The 20,944-nt window shown below is 44.7% G+C and overlaps 1 protein-coding gene across 4 annotated transcripts; it reads right to left on the bottom strand.

The window, feature by feature from the left end:
- Nucleotides 1-184: 184 nt before the first annotated feature.
- Nucleotides 185-20,069, bottom strand: SLC39A13 (solute carrier family 39 member 13). 4 transcript variants are annotated; one of them, XM_056492583.1, is made up of 11 exons: nt 19,993-20,068; nt 15,532-15,631; nt 14,036-14,335; nt 13,496-13,609; nt 11,787-11,905; nt 10,790-10,933; nt 5,501-5,590; nt 4,911-4,961; nt 4,574-4,706; nt 4,344-4,443; nt 185-2,905 (listed from the first exon to the last, which is right to left on the bottom strand). In XM_056492583.1, the coding sequence occupies exons 3-11, from the start codon at nt 14,301-14,303 to the stop codon at nt 2,830-2,832; spliced, it is 1,095 nt and encodes a 364-aa protein (XP_056348558.1). In that variant the 5' UTR covers nt 14,304-14,335; nt 15,532-15,631; nt 19,993-20,068; the 3' UTR covers nt 185-2,829. The 4 variants fall into 4 exon arrangements, with proteins under 4 accessions (XP_056348558.1, XP_056348559.1, XP_056348562.1 ...); XM_056492584.1 differs by lacking the exon at nt 15,532-15,631 and having other exon boundaries at nt 19,993-20,069; XM_056492587.1 differs by lacking the exon at nt 19,993-20,068 and having other exon boundaries at nt 14,798-18,542.
- Nucleotides 20,070-20,944: the final 875 nt, after the last annotated feature.

The following is a 20,944-nucleotide window of genomic DNA, read 5'->3' on the forward strand; positions in this document are numbered from 1 at the left end:
ACTGGAATAGAACTTTCCTTTCAACTGGGAAAGTCTGACAGCAGCCTAGAGTCCAGACTGATCTAGACTAACCCAGAGATATGTATCTGTAATTCAAATGAAATCTGAATTGAATTTTTAAATCAAAGTAGGAACTTCAAATAAAGCCCAAACCAACCAAACAAAATAACCCAATAACACAAACTGACATGGAAAACCATTTATTTCATCTCTATTGTCTCCATGCAGAGCAGACCAATACAGATGAAGGGGGAAAATGCATAAGAGCAGCTGAAAAAATAGAGCTAGAAAATACAATTCTCTCTGCATTTCCAAAAGTGACAAATGTGGTGGAGTGATGCTCCATTTCCTCCCAAGGCTCTCAGTCCTCAGCCCCAGGGCTGACACAGTAGAAATCTATCGAACCCCTCCCTCCCACAAGCCCCATGCTACCTCCTACCAGGGTATCTTCCCAAGAACCACAGACTATCCATGCCTGTGATAGCAGCCAAGAAAAACAGCTCAGAAATTCTTTCTTCAGTGTCATCCACTTCACATTCCTGAACGCTGAGTATAAAATCCTGACTGTGGTTTTCAGTCTTGGCAAGGCTCGGTGCTGATGCAACAACGCCAACTCATGGGCACTCACCTGGCAATGCCTCAACTTAAATGCCAGCCTTATTTTGGGAAAGACATCTTGAGAAACAGCAGGCACAACTTTCTGTGCAAGCCTGCTTCCTCCAGAGCCCTGTTACATGGTCTGCTTAGCTGCAGTCCCTGGGCAGGAGGAACCCCCAAAGCGAGAACCAGAGGATTGGCATGCTCCCCCAGTCCCTGCAGGCTAACGGGTTTAATCATCCTTCCAGGAAAAAAGGAAGTGGATGCTATCCTCAGACCTCATGGCAATTGAATGATGGAGAGTACTTGGCACAGGAAGGTAATTTTGTAAAGAGGAATAAACAATTGCACTATGCCTCCCTCCTTGTTGCAGTGAAACTAGTTACTGATATAAGTCCAGGGAAAGGAAAGCTGAAAAAAATTCAGACAGCAGCTCCTGGGCAGACAGAACTGCAAGCATGAGCTCTCCAGCACTCACTGAAAAGTAGGACAGGAGCTGTCATAAAAAAGAACTGTGTCAACAGTTCAGGAATCTCTTAGGGAAGTAATGCCTCTGCTGTGGGCAGCCTACCTGCCTTGCTGCTCTGACCCAAATTGCCCTCTCAAGGCACGAGCCCTCTTGGTAAGGCCCTGGGCAGACTGGAGAGCTGTACTGCTCCACAAAAGCTGTTAAAAACTGAGCTAAGTTGGTGTAAATCACACTGTGGCACCTGTTTTGTGTTCAGTGACTCTGCTAGTTCAATTAGACCTGTTTTTAAACAAATTTAAGCAAAGCAAAGTTAAGTTCTACAGAAGGGAGGATCTAGTAATTGTGCACATCTCTGTGGCAATTGAACATCCCTGTGGAATTATGGCCTGGTCAGCCCTGTGAGCTGGGATGGAGGAAAGCCCTAGAAATTTTATTTATTTTTATTGGTCTCAAAATGCCAAAAATTTTATCCCAAGCATCACATAACAGAAAACTCCTCTTAAAGCATACTTACTGTCACCCTTTCCTATCCCTTTCTCACCTTACATAAAAATATTTTCACCAGCAGTTTCAACCTTCCCATCTAAAAGCTGTCAGTATTATTTCTTATTCATTCATCCTCAACAGATGAACTCCACTGTGAGGTAAGAACTCCAGAAATAGGCTACCATCTACAGTATGCTCTTAAATAGTCTACACTGTACAGAGGAAAAACTAACCAGGAGTTATCAGTTGCTGACCAGGCTGTAGTGTTAAAGCACCTCTGTCATGACAGTCTAGGGTTGCTGTAGCATGCTGGGCAGCTCTAACATGCTACACCTCAAGAAAGCTCTGAAACACGGTGTGGGGCAGATGGTGCATGAATCAGGTCTCATGAGCAGGCTCAGAAGAGTGTTCAGCTAATGGTTATGAGGAGACGGACCTCAGTCACAACAGCTACATGGCTTTCCCTCCAGATGTGAGTGAGCTGGTAGTTGGCAATTGAAGAAATATTTACTGATCATTTATCACATAAACAGTTGGGCTGTGCTGGCTACTGGTGTGGTTAGGGCTGGACAAGTAACCTCTAAGCTGAGCCATTCAATTGTAGTGACCTACCCAAAAGTGCCTCAAGCTTTTGGCTCAATTTCACTGTAAACAAAATAGACCAAAAGAGCTGGATTGCTGAGGCCAATACTATCTTTAGGAACAAGTGGTGTTAATGAACAGCTGGATATCAAGTTGGAAAGGGTCTCTTCCCCTCTATCTCATAGCACCATCAACATCTCATGGGTAGGGGGCTCTGGCTAAAGCTGTTTATTGTTGTTTTATCATGCCTGTTCTGCCTCCAGCCCTTAAAGTGGTAGGAAAAATCCTTTATCTTCATCAGCTACAGGAATCACCTCTGTTGTTTTCATGCAAGAGCTTGGGAGGTGCAGTTCCATCGGACTGAACCGAATAAAACATCCTTCTTTCATAGTGGAGCAGTTGTTCAGTTCGTTTCTGCCCAGTGTATCTTTTGCTTCATAAAAAACAACGAAAAAAAAAAAAAAAAAAAAAAAAAGAAAAAAGAACAGAAGCCCTCGTGTGGATTTTAGCAGAACAGGGATAGGAGAGCCAGGGAATGAAGTCTTGCACAGCCAGACCTCTCTCTCACCTGCTTCTCATACTAGCAGCCAGATCTGCGCACACACACGTAGGAAGTAACATTAGTGTTCCTTATTGCTTTGTAAAGCTCAGAGCCATGTGGCGGCTCTGGGAGCATCATGAGGTCTGCGCAGAGCTCACTCCGTTGTGAGCGCGAGTAGCACCATGACTGTAATGCCCGTGCACAGGAGCAGAATTTGCTGCAGGGAATTCCTGGGAAAGAAACGGCAAAATTAGGAGGAGCCACAGACCAATCCCCACAGGCAGCTGCACAGAGCTCTCCAATGATCTGCCCTTCCAGATCTACCACGTGGAGAACACAACAGCTGTACAAAGTCACTTAGCAGAGATGAGACCTTTCCACACCCCAAGAAAAGAAGTTGTCTATAAACTGGCATGGGCTTGTTCCACTCAGCTGCAAGGCCCAACTCCAGGCTTCCAAAGCAACTGATTCAGTCATGCAGCTATTCAGATACATATTCTTGCCCTTTCCCTCACTTATGCAGCATGTGCACAGGCACTTTAGGGACTTCATCCAGCTAACAACCACAGTTCCAGAAAAAAAAAACCAAACAACAACAACAATACATTTGGCCATTCTTTTAGCACTATCTCAGGTTTTTGTTGGATTGAAGTGATTGTGTGCCTCCCACTTCTGTATATTCTGCCAACAACCTCTGCCAACACAAGAGGTTACCAACTCAAATTAACATTTCTCCACAAAAAGTTCCTACCTCCTCAGATAGAACTGTGGAGCTGCTTTTTTGAGCACTGTTTCGGTCAAAATTAACTAGATGAATGAAGGCATCTTATTTAAACTACTGAAGTTATTTGTCCAATTACAACTAAAATAGGAGGGAACATTCAGGGGCAGCTCTGCCAGCAGATATGAGAGGGCCTTTAGTGTGGAACAGCTGGATTTGGGCCTGCTACAGCCTTAATTAGACTGCAAGAAACTAAAATAATACATGAGGGAAACCCAAATATTGGAATATATACAGCAGTGCAGAATAGAGATGTCTGAGATAGAACACAATGACAGACTATAAAATGCTGAGTGATAAAGAGAAGAAACTATTAGTTTTCTACTCACACAGCAACACAGTGATACCTAATAAAAAAATCAATCAGCAAGAGTGTAAAAACCAAATAATAAGAAGCATCACTTAACACAGTAGTGTCAATCTCTGCAAACTGCTGCCAAAAGGAGGTTGCAGAGCCCCAAATTACTGGATAGGGTCAGAAAGGGATGAGAGAAGCACAAAAGGATAGATTCACATGTGGTTATCAGACATACACACCTCTGTGGGGCCCTGGTTCAGACAGTCCCTACACCAGTATGTGCTGGAAGCTGAACAGACTGGGCAGTGGTGTCCTTACTGGATATGCTTCCCAGGAACTTGCTCTAGCTGGCTCTGCTGCATACTGTGCCAGCACAATCTCTGGGACTCACCCAGGTGAAAGCTCTCATGTTACAGAGGGTATTTGTAGTCCCAGAAATGCAATAGATAGCACAGCAGTCTGTTTTGATTCCAGCCTTATTATTTGGGAAGCTGGCGTTCACACACTTCCAGAAGAGGCACAGAGAAGGGTTATATCCCTGCCCCCGGGCAGCACAAATTGCTGCAGAGGAACAGGAGTGAGCACTTACCAAGGGTTCTTTTCCTCCAGGAGATCAGGCACAACATTTACCAAGGCAATGTACAGAAATCCTCCAGAAGTGAAAGGGAGGATCCAGGCTACTGTTTCTCCTACACAAATACAGAAAGCTTTGATTATTACTGAGACAGAGCCATAGGAGATAACACAGAAGGGAAAGATACACAAAGATGACAAGCACTGCTTCTCCCCCATTTCTACAGAGGTCCCAGGGAACCATACCTGCTCCTTTTGGTGACTGAGCACATATTGCAAAGCAGGCTCCAAGAATTCCCCCCAGAGCTGTGGAAAGCTGCATCTTGGCTGCACTCCAGCGGTCAAAGCCAGCTCGAAGTAGGATTGCAAAGTCTCCAACCTAAGAAAACCAGGGGCTGACAGTTAATAAACTTGAATACTAAATTCTCAGTCACAAAGGCCATTCACAACAAGGCCAGTGCTTCAAGACTGTTCCTGGTTTTCAGTGTTGTCAGTTTTCCCAGAGGGCAGACCCAGACCCCCTCTCAGCAGATGAATCACATTGTAACCCCCCTCATGATGGCAGGATACAAAGCCCTCTCACCTCGTGTGGGATTTCATGCAGGAGAATGGCCATTGTGGTTAGGAACCCAACCTGCAGCAGAGAGAAAGTGATTAGGAAACAATCCCAGTATTCTTGGATGAATCCCATTAGATCCCACACACTTAGAGGGATCCAGGTGGAGCAGCAGATCCTACATGAGTGCAGGGTTGACTGGGAGTTTATCATTCCCACAGCCATGGTGCTCCAGCTCAGGGCAATGGGGACCCCATAGCCCATTATCAGTGTTGAAGACCAAAGCAAAAATGCAATAAACATCTCTGCCTTGTTTGTGTTCCAGTTTCTGAGGTGACCATACTCATCATGTTATTTCTGGACTGCCTTTTGAATACATGAGGGTAGATGAGCTAATCCATCCCCTAATGCCAGTACAAATGACTAACATGTCTCAAATTCAAAGAAGCTCTGCATCAGAGGATCAGGATAGAGCTGGGTTTTACTGCAGCCTGCATTTTCTCAGAAAATTCCAGCAAATAGGAAGGAACTCCAATTTTTTGGCTGTTTTGCACGTTGTATCACACTTGAGACAAGGCTTCTCCATTTCAGCACACAGCTGGGGACAGAAACCTTACCTTTCTGCTAACCAGGAAGCTGGCTGCTACTGCCAGGCCATGTGTGAAGTTATCAATGGTGTTGGCCAGCAGATTGAGGTATCCACTAATCTGCAGAGAGAAGGAAGAGCCATTGATAAAGGAAGAGATGTAAGAAGATAAAAGAAAGCACACAGCTAAGACATGGGTTATGCAGTCACAATAGGATGGGAAAGGACAGAGCACAATGCTTCTGCTGAAAATCTTAACCTATGTCCATGCTTGAGTACAAATTAAATGTAATTTTTGGTTTTAGAGTAAACTAAGTTTTAGGGTAGGCAAGTATTGTCTGAGATTAGAATTATTACTGTATGCAAATGACAAAGAGCTCTAGAAACAGAAAAAAAAAAAAAGGGAAAAGAAGAAAGCCAAAATACAAGAATATATTTAATTCTGAGTCGAACCAATTTTAGGTAACACTGACTAATTTACACAGGTGACTGGCTTCAAATATGACTTGATCTTGTTTTCAAGTCATGTACTTTAATATCCAACTGTTAAACATCTCCTCTTCAAAAGCTGGCAAGAACAATGCAACAGAACAAATGCTGCTGGAATTGCTTTCTATAACTAAATAAATCTTCAAACATTGTACCAAAAAAGTTCGTGCTTGTGGGTTTGCTTTCCCTTAACAAAGAATCAAAGAGAAGATAGTGATGACAGTCACCAAAAAACCACCTACTAGAAGGCTGGATAGCATGTATCAGCATTTGCATATAAACACATTTCTTAAAATTATAAGCATAAAGCAGCTGCCATCCTCACAAGTCCATCTCCATATTAAAATTCCCTGTCATTCTAACTAGGGTAATCTCCTGACAAAATCTGAGTATTTGAGCTGAAGTAATTTACGAGGGTACCACCCCAGCTCTTTAGGTTTTTGGGGTTTTTTCCATCACATTTAACAAAAACTACTGCATGTTCGTCCTGAGATACTGCAGTTCACTGCATGGCACTTCAGTTTAAATTATTATCAAAGCAGGTGTTAGCACAGGCTGTCTCTGGACTGCAAGAACTCCAGATACAGGGTAGTATCCACTGAGAGCAGAGACTGGAAACTGTGAAGCATTAACCTCTTACTTCACCACAGCATCAGATGCCAAAGTTCTGCTGAGCCACAAGTGCTGATGGACTTCATTAGCTCTTTTTGGTCTTGTGCTCTTCCCTGTTTCCATCAACTCTGCTTGGGGCATCTTTCTGTCATTTGCCACTGTTCAGAGCCTTCTGTCAAATCTCTCTCCAAAGCACCACCTTTCTGCAGGGCACTTTTACTGCACTGTCTTGGAGCACCTTTGTAGCCTCTAAATTTTTTAAAGTGCACTGATGATTAAATACAATAATTAAGAATTAAGGATAGCCTAGCCCACTTTTAAGTAATAATCTAAGTAACATCTCCACAATGAATGCAAAAGAAGAACCCTGCATGTTTTTAAACTAAAGGAAACCCAAACAGATGCATGCAGGCAGACCTAAAAATGCAACAGTTTTACTTCTCATTCTTCTTACTCTCATTCCTAGACAGCCAAATATGACTAAAATTCTCCTTTTCATGTTGTTTTTTTATGTGACGGAGTTTTCCCACAGGATAATAATAATTATTCACAGAAGTTTTACACAAAAATGCTTTCCCATACCACCGTATGGGGAAAAAATAGACTTCATGATTAAAACATTATGACTTTTTGTTGTCAGTGGCTTGGGCAAAAGCTGTCACTGAAAGAAGCAAAGCTTTGGAGTGCTCAGAAATAAATTGGGTTGATTTGACAGTTATGAGCCTCTGACATTTACATTCTGTGAATCCCTAATAGGATGTTCTCGTTGCTCATAAAGAGCACAGCCAGATGATGTGTTTATGTTCATGCTTCAGAATTAATGTCACTGTGTAATAAAACACACTTCCACAAATCAGCCAGGACCCCCATGTGCCACAGGGAGAAAGAAAGAATAAGCAAGGCAAAAGTGTACACAAAGTGTACACTGTACACAATCTTTTTACTTGCTGAGGGAATAAATGCTGCAATGAGGGACAGAACTGATCTATGTTTGCAGGCAAAGGAAACCTCCCACCTGCTGTTTTCAACCTAGGACAAATTCTGAAAAGCAGAAGTTCTAATATATATGTGGACAACAGCCAACTCACTACAACTTACTAATCTTTAAGTCCTGAAGGGTGACTTTGTTCATTTAAGTAGTATCTTTCTATTTTTGTTTGCTGAATAAATAGAGGTTTCTGAGTGAATAAAAGAACCAAAAAAATGCTATGGATTTCACTCTTTCCTTTGCAATTACCTACTCTCTTCACTGCCAGCAGCACCACTTCCCTGCACCTCCCTGCCCAGCACACATGGCATGGCAGCCCTGTCCCCAGGAGGCCAGGCCAGTGAGACCCCCCTGCAGCCCCCTGCCCAGCTGCAGGCAGGCACATCTGCCAGGCAGCTCGTGGCACCTGAGTTCCAGCTGCAGCTTTCAACAGGGCATCCCTTTGCACTCCTCCTCTACTGTCAGGCTGATTTTTATGGATCTTGCAGAAATCTGATCACCCTCAAGACTCCCATCCTCTCTCGAACTCGAGGGAAATTAATTATGGGTTCAAAAGTTATTGAAAATGAAGGGCAGAACAGATGGACAGACAGATGGAATGACTGCTTATGTTGTTGCCTAAGGAAACAGGCTAACAACGCAGGAGTATCTTGGTAGGTTTGGTAATTTCCACCCTACCAGGAAGACTATTAAAATATTCAGATGATAAGATCAAAAGGTAGAAAGTTAAAACTACACCCATTAAATCTTTAGATTCTAATTCATGCATATCAACAACTGTCTGTAAAACTGAACAGATGTTTTGGGATTTTAAAGCTAGGAGGGCTCTCCATGGTTGTCTAAACCTTCCATGTAACACAACTGAAAGAATTTAATTTAATTTGTGCACAAAGATCATTGTTTGTTAAGCTATCATGTACTCTGTATAGAGCAACTTAAACCACAGCTTACAGCTCAAAAGTGACAAAAAAATCTGCTATCTCTAAGGCAAGCTGGTCCATTGGCAAGTTACCCTCAGTTAGAATTGTCTCTAAGTTCTAGTCTGCTGCTGTTTGCTATAGCTGTAACTACTCAAATCTAGTCATTCCCCTAACATGAGTATTTGTATACTCTAAGTCACCCTTGGTCTGTCATGACTACAGAGCTAAACTAAGGAAAGCCAATTACTGTGTACTGCAAACTTAAAATATTATTTCATCTCTTCCCGGGCTCCTTTACAAATTATCAGTAGTATTTTGGATATTTGGAATAGCACTACTGGGAAAAATCAGATAGCTGTTTCACTACTGCTCTACAGAAAGAGGAACCTCTCCTCTTACATTTTATTTCCTACTCACCCATCCTGGCTGTAGCACCATGAGGGAAGAATGTGTTCAGACAATTTCCTACTGTAATCCTCATATGTTTTTCCAAGGCATTGACTAACTAAAACTATCCCTATCTTGTAAATATGATCTGCAGTCCTTCTTAATCCATTCCTTATAATTGCATGTGTCAAAACCTGTTAAAAATTCAGCACTTCTGATGAAGTTACTCAGTTTAGCTGCTATCACTGACTTCATGCAGTCACAATGTGCCATTTATGTAACACAGTACCTGCAAATGTGAAGATATACTGGTTTTTAAATAATTACTTAGAGAAATCATAACCCACCAGTGAACAGATTTGAGGGGGACTGCATTAAACCAGTCCCTTTTGATAACATAGGATAATTTTAGATTTTTAATACAGCTAATATTAGCAAAATCAATTAGAATGGGGGAGAAAGTTATGTTTTATATACATTTGTCATGACCTTTATTAAACAATTTTATGCCTGAATAAAAGGCAGGAAAAATGTCTGGTTGATAAGATTTTATCTTACATAAAATCATATAAATTACCATTAATTACATTATTATTTTTTATATTAGAACCATGCCCTAAGCAATTCACCTATCAGTGTTTCATTTCTACTTCAAATCAGTAGTCTATAGTTCCTTATATAAACCCTTCAAAATTAGGGCACAATGTTTCATAACCCAGTAATATTGGTGTCTTCCTTACTACCACCTCTAGAAACATCCATGTGGAACCTTGCAGTTTGTGCAGTGTTATGTACAAATTACATGAATGTGACAGATGTCAAAAATACTCAGTGACCTCAGCATAACTTTCATGTTCTGTAGAAAGAGCTATAAAGTTACAACAAAACAGATTTAAAATAGAAAGACTGAAGATCCTCTGCCTGACCACATACCCAGCTTTGGGCTAGCTCATGCAAGCACACTTTCTCTCCATAGTTAATCTCATACAATCTTGCACATTTTTATGGGCTTTCAAACTCTAATTGCAGGTCCTCCTTCACCAAAATGGTTGTTTACTCTCTCACTTATAATGTTCACCCAGAAAAGGGTTTTCCACAGTATGAAGATAGTAACATTGAACAGAAAGCAAAGCCAATTTAAAGGTTATCCACTTCCCAATGGTGCAGGACTCTTCCTCCTCCACCTCCAGTCCTATGAGCCTGCTGATCTCCCTTATCCCAGCACTACAGGCTGCCTGTCTGCATGCCAAGCTGATTCAAGAAGTTAAGTTAGGAGAGAAATAGACCAGGGGGTGGGAGGTGGATGTGTGGGTGTAGACAAGCAAATTCTTTGCCTGTTTAGCTCCCTGAATAGGCTCACTGTGAGGTCATATGAGATCCAGTGCAAAGGAAGTGATGGGAAATACAGGTTTGGAGACAGAAGTGGACAAGAACTCCTTTTCAGCAGCAGGTAAACTGATAATCCGAGTGAACTTTTAAATTCTACACTGGGTAGCTTCAACACACTTCCTAAAGGTGTCAAAACACTTCCAGAAGGTGCCTCAGAAGGAAAAGTGCAGCTCAGAATCAGTACAGTGCAGGCAGTAGAGAACAGAGAAATCATGGTGTAAAACATTAAGCAAATAAAGACATATTGACTATAAAATATAAAGTAACATAATGTGAAATTCTGTATTTTGGTATTAGAATTCAGCCAAAACACACATTATCAGACTCATACCTTTATAATAATGACTTTGCTTCTTCCACATAAGCTGCAGTGTAGATTTTCTCCAAGCCTGCTATTTCCTCCCTGCCATGACCAGGACACACTTTGACAGAGCAAAATAAAGCACAACTCAAATGTTGAGTTCCCCACTCAAGCAGAGTCTTTCCACAGGCAATTCCTGACTAAAAAGTGAAGGTGAGTTTGTGGGTCTCTTACCTTGATTCTGTTGTTTTTTGGACCAGGCTGGAGAGAGGAGCCATTACACTGAGCTCGTGCTCTTTGGGATTGAGAGGACCCCTTTGGCAGGGGGCAGCCACTTCCATTGGGAATCTTTCCAGATGGTGCTTTGGAATCACAGTCCTAAATCAGGGGAAACAAACTTGTCACTGATTTTTTTTTTCAGTGATGAATGAGAATGAATCAGGATCAGAAATCCAACCTTCACCCTTAATCCTTTTTTCCTTACAATGTGAGTCAACAGCTTTGACATCCCACTTTAATAACAACTGCCAGAAATGAGACAGATTCAGAGAGCATTGTGACATCTGCCCTGAAAGACAAGAGCTAAGACCTGCCAGTCCTCAAGAGAAACAGAAAGAGGAGGAATTGGAGTCACAGCCCCTTGGCAGGTTCCAGAAATATAAGGGACTGAGCCTGCCCCTCCTGTTAGTAGCTGTTGCCCAGAGAAACACAACTCCATCTGGGCAGGAGATGGGAGAAAAGAGTCTTGCTCTCCCCAGTGTATCAGAATAACAAAGTCTAGAGAATTATTCTATAGCTGGGATCATCATCTCCCAAACACTCCAAGATATTTATCTAGGATTTCTGGGTTCCCAGAAAATGAGTTGTGATGGGTCAGTGGAACACGCATCAGCAAGCTGTCACCCTCAAAGCTTACTTGGGCAAAAGTCTCATTTGCAGAGTGCTCCAGCTCCCAGTACCCATGAAACGGGAGCTCTCTTTCACATTTACCACATAAAGAATAAAACCAAACCAGAAGTGAGAAATCTCAGAACCACAAAACAAAAGCCTGAAGGTGAGCCCTACTCCTACAGACCAGTGGCAAAAAAGTGGCAAAAAACTCTCAAAGGGCAATACTGAGGTACTCACAGCTACAGGATAATTTCCTGATGCTGTCAGATATGGCAAATGAAGTATTTAGTACAGAGCTTCAAATAAAAGAGCACTCCCTCCCCTCAGGCTCCTAACTTACCACACCAGGATACTCCTCCTCTTTCTCTAGGAAGATTTTCTCTAGCACCAGGAAGGTCAGGAAACCAATGATCACCCAGAGACCCAGAAGCTTCTGCTGCTGAAAGCTCTGCCCTTCTCCTGAAGGACAAAAGAGAAATCTTCATGTCTCTATTAAGCACATAGTTTTTCACGCAGTTCCAAGAAAAAAAAAAAAAAAAATGACAGAGGAAAAACTCCCTGCGAGGTAGAAGGAGTAAACACATCTCAAAACAGATTAGTTTAACTTGCTCATTCTTGATCTAGCAGATATCACTATCTCAAGACACTCAAAATGAGAGCTACCATTCCTTTTTCCTGCATCAGCTCAACCCAGAATATTTCCTGACAACACTGGGAATTTCCCTGAGCTCCAGAGGCAAGTGAATATTACATCAACAAAAATCCAGCAGCTGTACCTACTGAGCAGCAAGCCTGGACATGAAGTCTGCCATTAGTGGAGTTACAAACTCACCTTCCCCTTTCTGCCACACCTCAGCAAGTTATTAAGCCCAAAGCTATAAACTTTCTTTTCAATTACAGCCAAGCTTGTGAGATAATAATCCATGCAGCCTCACTGCAGAAATAGAAATTGCATTGCAATGGAAGAACAGAACGACTCTGTAACAGGACTTACATGGGTCAAGGAAACCTTTACGCTTCAGGACAGTCTGGGAGAAGCAAACAAGCTTGAGCAGGAAGACAGAGTAATTTGGGAACCACTGTAGAAAGGGTGAAAAAAAGTACAGCAGGTTCTGCTGATAGTGCTAGAGCTGTAAGGAAGAAGAGGACTAAAGGCCTGGCAGATTTGAAACCCCAGGACATAGGTGCACAAAAGTCTGGGAAACCAGGGCATCATCTTCCCTCTCTCACATTTTCAGCAGGAAAATGACTTCTTGGTTTCTCAACAGGTGGGATGCAGCAACACTTGCCTTCTATGAAACCAGTTTGCTGAAGCAGAGAGATACAAACATTAAAAGTTTCAGCAACCCTGGCTATTTGAGGGATGATACCACAAGGTCTATACCAACTCAGTGTTCAGTTTGCTGGCAAACACAAGTTTCTTTCACCTCCATTTCCTTTTTCTTCCCCTGCCCCAGCCTCCAGTCCTAATTCTGGCTGTACAGACAATGTTCCATGATACATAAATCAAAGCATCCAACAGAGGGGCCCTACTTAATGCCAAGAAAGAGGTTCTAGGAGTTACACTGTTATAGGGGCAGATTTGTAAAAAAGGTGCACCTGATCCCCAACTAAGGTGCTGAATGTGCTCATGTACCAGACCACATACACGTCCTTAACTTCCCATCAGGTTAAAGAAGCATTTCCTTTCCTTACAGAAGGGACAAAGGAGAATCAACAGAGATTTACAGGAGTACAAGGCATGATAGGAAAAGTCAATAGACAAGAAAACTATTCCAAGTTACTAAACATAAAGAAACTGGCCAATTGAGGAAGCCTCTAAAGTCTTTGGAGGAGTGCTGAGTACAAAAATGAAGTATTATGTGTGGGGGTTTTTTTTATTCTCACATCCTTCCCTAGGCATTTGCTTTTATACATTACCTGAAAAAGGATACCAGCCTAGACCAGTTTTTGGGCTGACCCAGACTGGCTGGTATTGAGCTTTCAATGTGGAACAGATTCAGAACAGGCACAGCACAAGCTGCTTCCAGGCACCTAGGGCTCTCCTACCTGTTGTTGCACTGCATGTGTAGGCCCAGGCTTCAGGAAGCAGGTGGAGAAAAACATTTCCCAGCAGTCCACCAATTGCAAAACTCAACAACTGCTTCAAACGGTGTGACCCAGCTAAAAAAAAAAAAAAAAAAAAAAAAAGAAACAAGAAGCAAAAAAACTGATCACTACTCAGCCAGGAACCAAAACATCTCCAGCTGAGATTTTGCACAAAGAGACGCAAATCAGAAGCATCTGCAAAGCAAGCCTTCGAAGGAGAGAGCACAAAGCAAATGGAGTGCAAGAAAAAGCCCTTGCACCACTTGGCTGGGACAGCAGTGTGGGAGGGCCCTGAACCAAGCAGGGTGAAAAACAGTACTCTTTATACAAACTCCATCTAGGGCTTACATTTGTCAAAGGGCTCCCTCTCAAATTCACAGGTGTGGACTAAAGCACCGAAAACAGACTTTCTGTTTTAGAGAAGGACATTCCTGTGACCAGGTCCTGCTCAGCACTGTGCTGCTGCCACATGCCAGGACACTTGGCTTCAGTGTCACTTACCCTCTGACCGCAGCGCAGCTCCCGTCTCCAGGGGGATCACCAGCAAGGGGAAGACCCCGCTCAGCCCCACCATGAAGGAGCCGATGAGGGAACAGATCCAAGCATCCAGCCGCTCGCTGCTGAACAGGTGTCCCCAGGACTCTGCCTCCTTGTCACACACAGAGCCAGAGCCAGCAGCACCATGACTCCTGGGGAGCTGCTGAGCTTCACAGGCCGCAATCAGGAACAAGGAGAGCGTCCCATCAAGCAGCAGTTTTTGTTTTGTCATTGCTAAGCGGTCTCAGCCGGGCTGGCCAATCTCTGAAAAGAGAAGGGGAAAGCAGTCCTGAAAACATGCTCAACCCTCTGTTCCACTATCCCAGAGGAAAAGCCTTGGCCACACCAAGCCCTCCCTTCAGTGTCTTAGCACAGGTATGAATACCCATGAGGAACACCTGAAACTCTTCTTGATTTCAACACAGCACTAAAGGATGAAGAGGCTCTTTATCAATGGGTGTACGAAATGAGACATCTTGGGAAAGCATCAAGCTTTCACTATTTTCCTTCAGATGGGCTGGACAAGAACTCCAAGTACCCTTGTTCTTGCCCTTCAGTGTTCCAAGGCTCCAGGAAAAGGTATTGACCAGAGATGCTACCAGGTAAGGCTTCTCTTTGCCATGGAACAGCACCCCTGTAACAAATTAGGATGCAAGACAGGCAACATAACAGAGGTGTGTAAACTCATGGGTGGTGAAAAGATGGGAAACAGGGTAGATTATTCACCACCTCATCAGACACAAGTGGTGACATCCATCCACATGGAGCCAGTGAGGGTCAGCTCCAAAACAAACAAACAAACATGACCCTTCATCAGCACGTAACTTGTGCAGTAGTACTTCTCCTAAAATGATGAAAAATTTCACATGCACTCATCCAAAGACAGGACAAGTACTAGAAAGACAAATCTATTGATTGTTAATGGCTAAACAGCTCACATTAGACTCAGGAAATTCCCTGATATGAGAGAGCTGGAGAATGAAATGTACTTGAAAAATACCACATCTACTTGTCCTGTTTTTATCCTTTAGTAGAAGAGTAGATGGTCTCTTAGTCAAAATCAGCACAGCTGTTAGTAAGAGCTCTGCAGTCACAAGAGAACTGGAGAAGAGGGCACGTTAGAAGAGAAAAATAAAGATAATTACACTCATTGACAAAGAGGGAAGGAAGGCAAATGATGTAAAGGCTGAGATACAAATGTTCCTTCAATCTCCAGAAGAAAAAGTGAAATGTGACAAGCAAAATTAATTTGGAAATGGGAGAAAATGGTGGGTTAGAAAAAGATAGACCTAACAAATGTTCACAAAACAGCTCTTGAGAGGTAATAACAGCATTCATCTGCATGCTGAAAGCATATAAGAAACCAGTCTAATCTCTGAAGCATCAGTGACCATGTTTGAAAATTTACAGGAGTATGGGGAGGTCACAGGAAGGCTGGAGAAGCATCATGCCTCACCTACCTTTACAAAAGGAAAAAAATAAGGTGGGAGAAGTTACACACCAGTAACTTCAATCCTCTGAAGGACTCTTGATCAAATTAAATGATCAGTTTGTAGTTACCTATAAGATAAGAAATTGATAAAGATATCAAAGCATTAAGTAACAGCCAGATAGAAAGGGACCTGAAAATCTCAAGACATAATTCAGGGTGTTGGAGCCAATCTAAGGCTGTGGATGAAAAGGGCAGTGTTGCCCCTTGTCCCCCCCTCCTTCATGAAGCATCACCTCTCCACACTCACACCAGACTCCACCAGTGAGCAGCATCAGAACAAACGAGCAGGAAAATCTACTTTTCTAAACTCATGGCCCTTTGCCAATTTCAGTCCCTGTACAAAAACACCGCAGGAGGAAGGCCAAGCTGCAATCAAAAGCATCAAAAAGAAATTAAGGGACAGGGTCCCACGGCTTCTCTGAAGGAGAAGACCAATCTCCAAGCACAGTGACCACGGATTTCAGGAGCAGGGATGCAAGAAGGAATCACTGAAGGCACTGGCTTGGCTGGTTGAGCAAGGACCACTACTGCTATCACTTTTTTCTTACAACAAAAAAATAAAATCCCTCAACACAGCAAGTTCAAAGCAGCTCAGGGTTTTGGAGCATCTTACTGCAGTGTTTTGATCTGGCTGCAGGAACCCCACACCTAACTATAACCCACTACCAAAGCAACCTCAGTAGAAGATCATTACAAACCAGCACACTAAGGGTGTGGAATCAAATGGAAATGAGAGAACAGTATTTCCCACATGCCACAAAGTAAAAGCACACACTGATTGTGAATTTAATTACAAGCCAGCAGGATTATGTTGCTACAAAAAGGGTAAATGTCATCCTGGGACACAGCAGTAGTGCCACTGTAGGTGTCACAGGTGAGACTAGCCAACAGACCACATCCAGCCCCACATACTCTTCCTCATAAAACATATGCAAAAATCTGAGACACTGCAGTGGAAAGAAAAAAAAACTAGAGTGTAGAGAGCACGACCTGGAAAAATGACTGAAAGACCTGGATGTGTTTAGTCTTCAAAAGATAACACCAAAGGAACAGAACAGCCTGCATACATTAAAAGTCACAAGAAAGGGGGAAAGTGCTCAACTCTTCTGCCACATCAGTTTAAATGGCAAACAAGATTTAGCCTGAATATAAAAAAATGAATATACATAGTGTCAAAATGGGGATACACTGAAACAGGTTATCTAGGATGCAGAATCTCCAGCACTCTTTTTTGTTGGGGTTTTTTCGTTTGTTTTTTTGTTTATTTTGAGAAAAAGAAACAGCTGATGCAGACACCATTTCATTGCAAAGATTAGATTCCCTTCTTTGAAGTTCTCCAGGCCTACACTCCTTCCAGCCCTGGAGTGGGCCTGATGGATGTCCTCATCCTTTAGGATAGGATTACACCTATAAAATGACTAAGAACTTTGTGAGGAACACAACAAAAATAAATCAGAATTTATACAACTACACATGCCTATGAAGAAGCAACAAACACACACAGCTCAGCAATGATGGGAAGCAGCACAAATCTCCTCTGTAACACTGTCACAGCTTTTGAGAATCAATCTGGAAAAGTAAACAGTGCAACTGATTCAACAGGTTGATTTCTTGCATTTCATTCTCCACACTCACAACTCACAAAAGCCCCAAAGGACACCTGGAAGGGTCTTAGAGAGTGAGATGCAGTAGCACACAGGACAAAGGGCATGTCCAGGACTCTGAAAAAGGTTTGCATACTGGCTTCACGTCCTCTTCCAGCCACAGAAGGGATAAGGTTCCTCAAAAAGGGGTTGGTGGTGGAAAACAAATGGGTATAAAGGTGTGGAAAACTGATTCCCCTAACTCACATTAGTGCTGGTCAACTTTTTTGGCCCACAGGTCTTTATTCTGCTGTTACTGACATGAGGAAAAAGCAGCACATTTCTTTACTCCCATGCAGCCAGACCATCATTACATCATGCAATAAATTCCTCCTGTTTATAAAACATCTATGAGAAACTCAGTGTATTGTCCAAGACACACCTGAACTGCTCTTTGTGTCCAACTAATTGTTTAGAGTATATTCCCAGCATTTCCTTGTTCCTAACACATCATAACCACTTGCTCAAAAAAAAAAAAAAAAAAAAAAATAGCAGCACTTTTTATTTCTACAGCCCCTTTGCTTCTCCATCTCATTAGTACATTAGCAAAGTCTGTAAATTCAAGCATTCAAATTGGTTGCTCCTATGACAAGTATTTAAGAGGGAAAAAATAAGCAGTGAAAACACAGTCATAGGAAAAAAATGCTCAAGAGGAAAATAATACCCTGTCAAAACAGTTGCAAAGGGTGGAGGAAGTCTCTACCTACCCTTAATTTTAGACAACAGCATCTGTTTTAGAAACCCAGTCAGAGAATGTCTTGAGAAATTTCTAGAGAAAGCACTGCATGTTCTCAGAGACATCTCTGGTCATGAGGCAGAGGTTTGGAGATATGTTTTCTCAAGAAGGGTTTATCACATACTTAAGAGCATGCAGCCCTGGGAGAAAAACAGTCAGCAGGTCGTTTACTGATGGGTTTTGACAATTCTCCGGTGGGGATCACAGCTCCCAGCTGTGCCTGATCCACAGCGTGGTGACCACGACCACTGGCAGCACTCTCCAGAGCACCACGTGTCTGACTCAGGTCTGCTCAGCTCCTCCTGCATCTGCCTCAGGACTGGAATAACCATTAGGTTTTTCCAGCCCAGAAAGAACAAATAAATGAGAATTTGCCATTTACAGGCTCCTGAGCAGGGGCAGAGGAAGCTGCACACCAAGCCAGGAGATCCATGACGTTCTAAAGGCCTCCCCTACCTCACATGGCTCACTGAGCACCTCTGTAGCAGGCAGTGACTGAAAAAACATGGACAAAATTGAAATCCCAAGGCAAAAACCTACTGGAAAAGAGAAAATGAAATATTGACATGATGACCATGCCTCTATCTATTACTCTTTTCCTAGACATTCTGCCTTCTCAGACCACACAATTTCTTTTCTCGGTGCAATAGCTCATTGCCACATAATAACATTTTAGATGCTGTTGAACGGAAAAAAAATTGAAAGGCTTTTTTAACAAGTGTTTTCCCTGGAAGCCAGTTGCCCGGTCTTACAGTTGCTAAAGAGTACTGCACGGAATGGAAAAAAGTTATTTTCCAGGGAGGAAGCATAATTTCCAGCCAAAAAACCTCTGCATAAGCCACCTCCCTCCATTAGCCCTGTGGAGAGTTTTGAATTCCTCCTGGAAACCCTGACCTCGGCAGAAGCACAAAAGGTCTCCAGTACTCCCTGAGCACTCCCTTCTCTCTGAATCACTGCCCGTCTCTAAGGAATGCACTGCTCCGGTGGGACCTTTCCCTCCTGCCCCATCTCTCTCACAAAACACCGCTCTGCACAGACTCGCGTTTCTGCAATTGACAACGCGCGCAGCTAAAAGCTGGGGATGCACAGCCTTACAAACAACGGGGTGGCAGATCAGAGCAGATCACAGACCCGGGGCAAACCTACGAGCTGGCAAGGAAGGCATCTGAAACCGACTTAACACTAACGGAGTTCGGGAGACCGCCACTTCCTCCCCATCCTGCATCCTTTCGTCGCTAGGATGAGAGGGAAGTTTGAGGACCAGGCAGTGGCGTTCATTCCCTCTGGGCTAGGTGGGATTTCTCTCCTCCCAGCCCACTCTCCGTGGCTGCCCGAAGCACAGGCCGGGCTCCGGCCCCGCTCTCACGGCAGGGATGAACGAGCGGGCCCGCTCGTGTCATTGTCCGTCACACAGCGGCGGATGGGACAGACAGCGCGGGTTTCCATTAGAGGAACGCTGAGCGGCGCAAAGCGAGACACATTTGCCGCGGGGCGAATTAGTAACGAGCTCTGCTCACGCACCTTTCCGGAGCAGCGCGCTACTGCCGCCCGGGGTCCCTGTGCCGCTGTGGCCGCGCAGACCCGGCCCCGCGGGCAGCCCCTGCGCCCAGACCTTCTCTCGGCATCGCCCGCCGGGGGAGGGACTTCCAAAACTTTCTCGGCTGCGTCCCGCGGGGACTGCGCTCGCAGCCCCGGGCACGCCCGCAGCGGCAGCGCCCGGCGCCGCTCCCCCGGCGGTGCGAGCGGGACGCGGCCCCGGGAGCCCGGCGGGAGCCCGGCGGGAGCCCGGCGGGAGCCCGGCGGGAGCCCAGCGGCACCCACGGTCCCGCCGGGCCGGGCACGGCTGCCGGCAGCAGCGGCCCCGCCAGGCGCTCCCCGCCGCGTCTTTCCCAAAGTTGTCCCTCGCTCGGCCGGGCCGGACCCCCCCAGAGCCGGACCGGCTCCGCTGCCTGTGGCGCTGCCGCCCCCGCTCACCCCGTCCCCCCAGCCCCGCAGCAGCGGAGCCGCCGTGGCGCGGCGCCCCCCGCCCCGGGCCGCCAGCCGCAGTTACCGTGCGCCACCGCCGCCGTGCCCCGGGCCGCCGCTGCCATCCAGCCGCGGCTCGGCGCGGGCCTGCCCCGCCCGGCGGCCCCTCGGCTCCGCCTCCCCCGGCCGGCCACGTCGGTCCCGGCCTCCTCGGCTCCAGCGCCGCCGCCCCGCCGGGCACCCGCCGCCGCCGCGCTGCGCTTCCGGCCGCCGCCGCTGTGTCCGGCCGGCGGCAGCGGCAGCGGCAGCGGCAGCGGGGCTGCCCACGGGCACGGCCGAACAGCCCCTGGCGGCCCGAACGCGCTGCCGTGCTCGGACACATCCCCGACGCGCGTGCTGTGCCAGACTTCTGGAACATGCTTGCTGAGTTTGGGATTTTTTTGTTGTTGCTTTTGTTTTTTTTTTTCTTCTTTACTTTTTAATCTCCCTAAATGGATTATAAATTCTTTGGGCTACAGATGTGTAGAGACAAGCGCAGTGTGAAACCGGGGTTGGAGCAGAATTTCTGGAAGTTGTTAGAGCAGAAGAAAGTGTGGCTGGGGAGCGAGCCTCGAAATGCTTTTGAAAGTTACAATGACTTTTAAACAAACTTGCTTCCTCCTCACTGCTTCCTTGCAACTTCATGATAACTTGTGAAATACCAGGGCTCATTAAGCACTGGTGTCCTGTTAGTGGTGAAGGTTACCCACGGTTCTTGCAGAGATTTGCAGAAACTGCGTGTGCTTAGGAAACTAGGTCAGAAGAGAATAAAGATTTACCTTTATACAAGCCAAGCTAGGTTGGACCTGTATTGTTTCCAATACAGACACTTTCCAAAATGTACTGATGTACCTTTAAGTTCCATCTCTTACCATTTTCCCTGACACACAGAACTTGATTCTCGTTGCAGTTTTCAGAATTAGTCCTATTTCCCAAGAAGGCAGTGCTGATCTTGGTGCTTCTCTCCGCGGTTTCACCCTAGTCTCATTACATCACAC

The sequence above is a fragment of the Oenanthe melanoleuca genome, chromosome 5 (genome assembly GCF_029582105.1).
Source record: "Oenanthe melanoleuca isolate GR-GAL-2019-014 chromosome 5, OMel1.0, whole genome shotgun sequence".
NCBI classification, from domain to species: Eukaryota; Metazoa; Chordata; class Aves; order Passeriformes; family Muscicapidae; genus Oenanthe; species Oenanthe melanoleuca.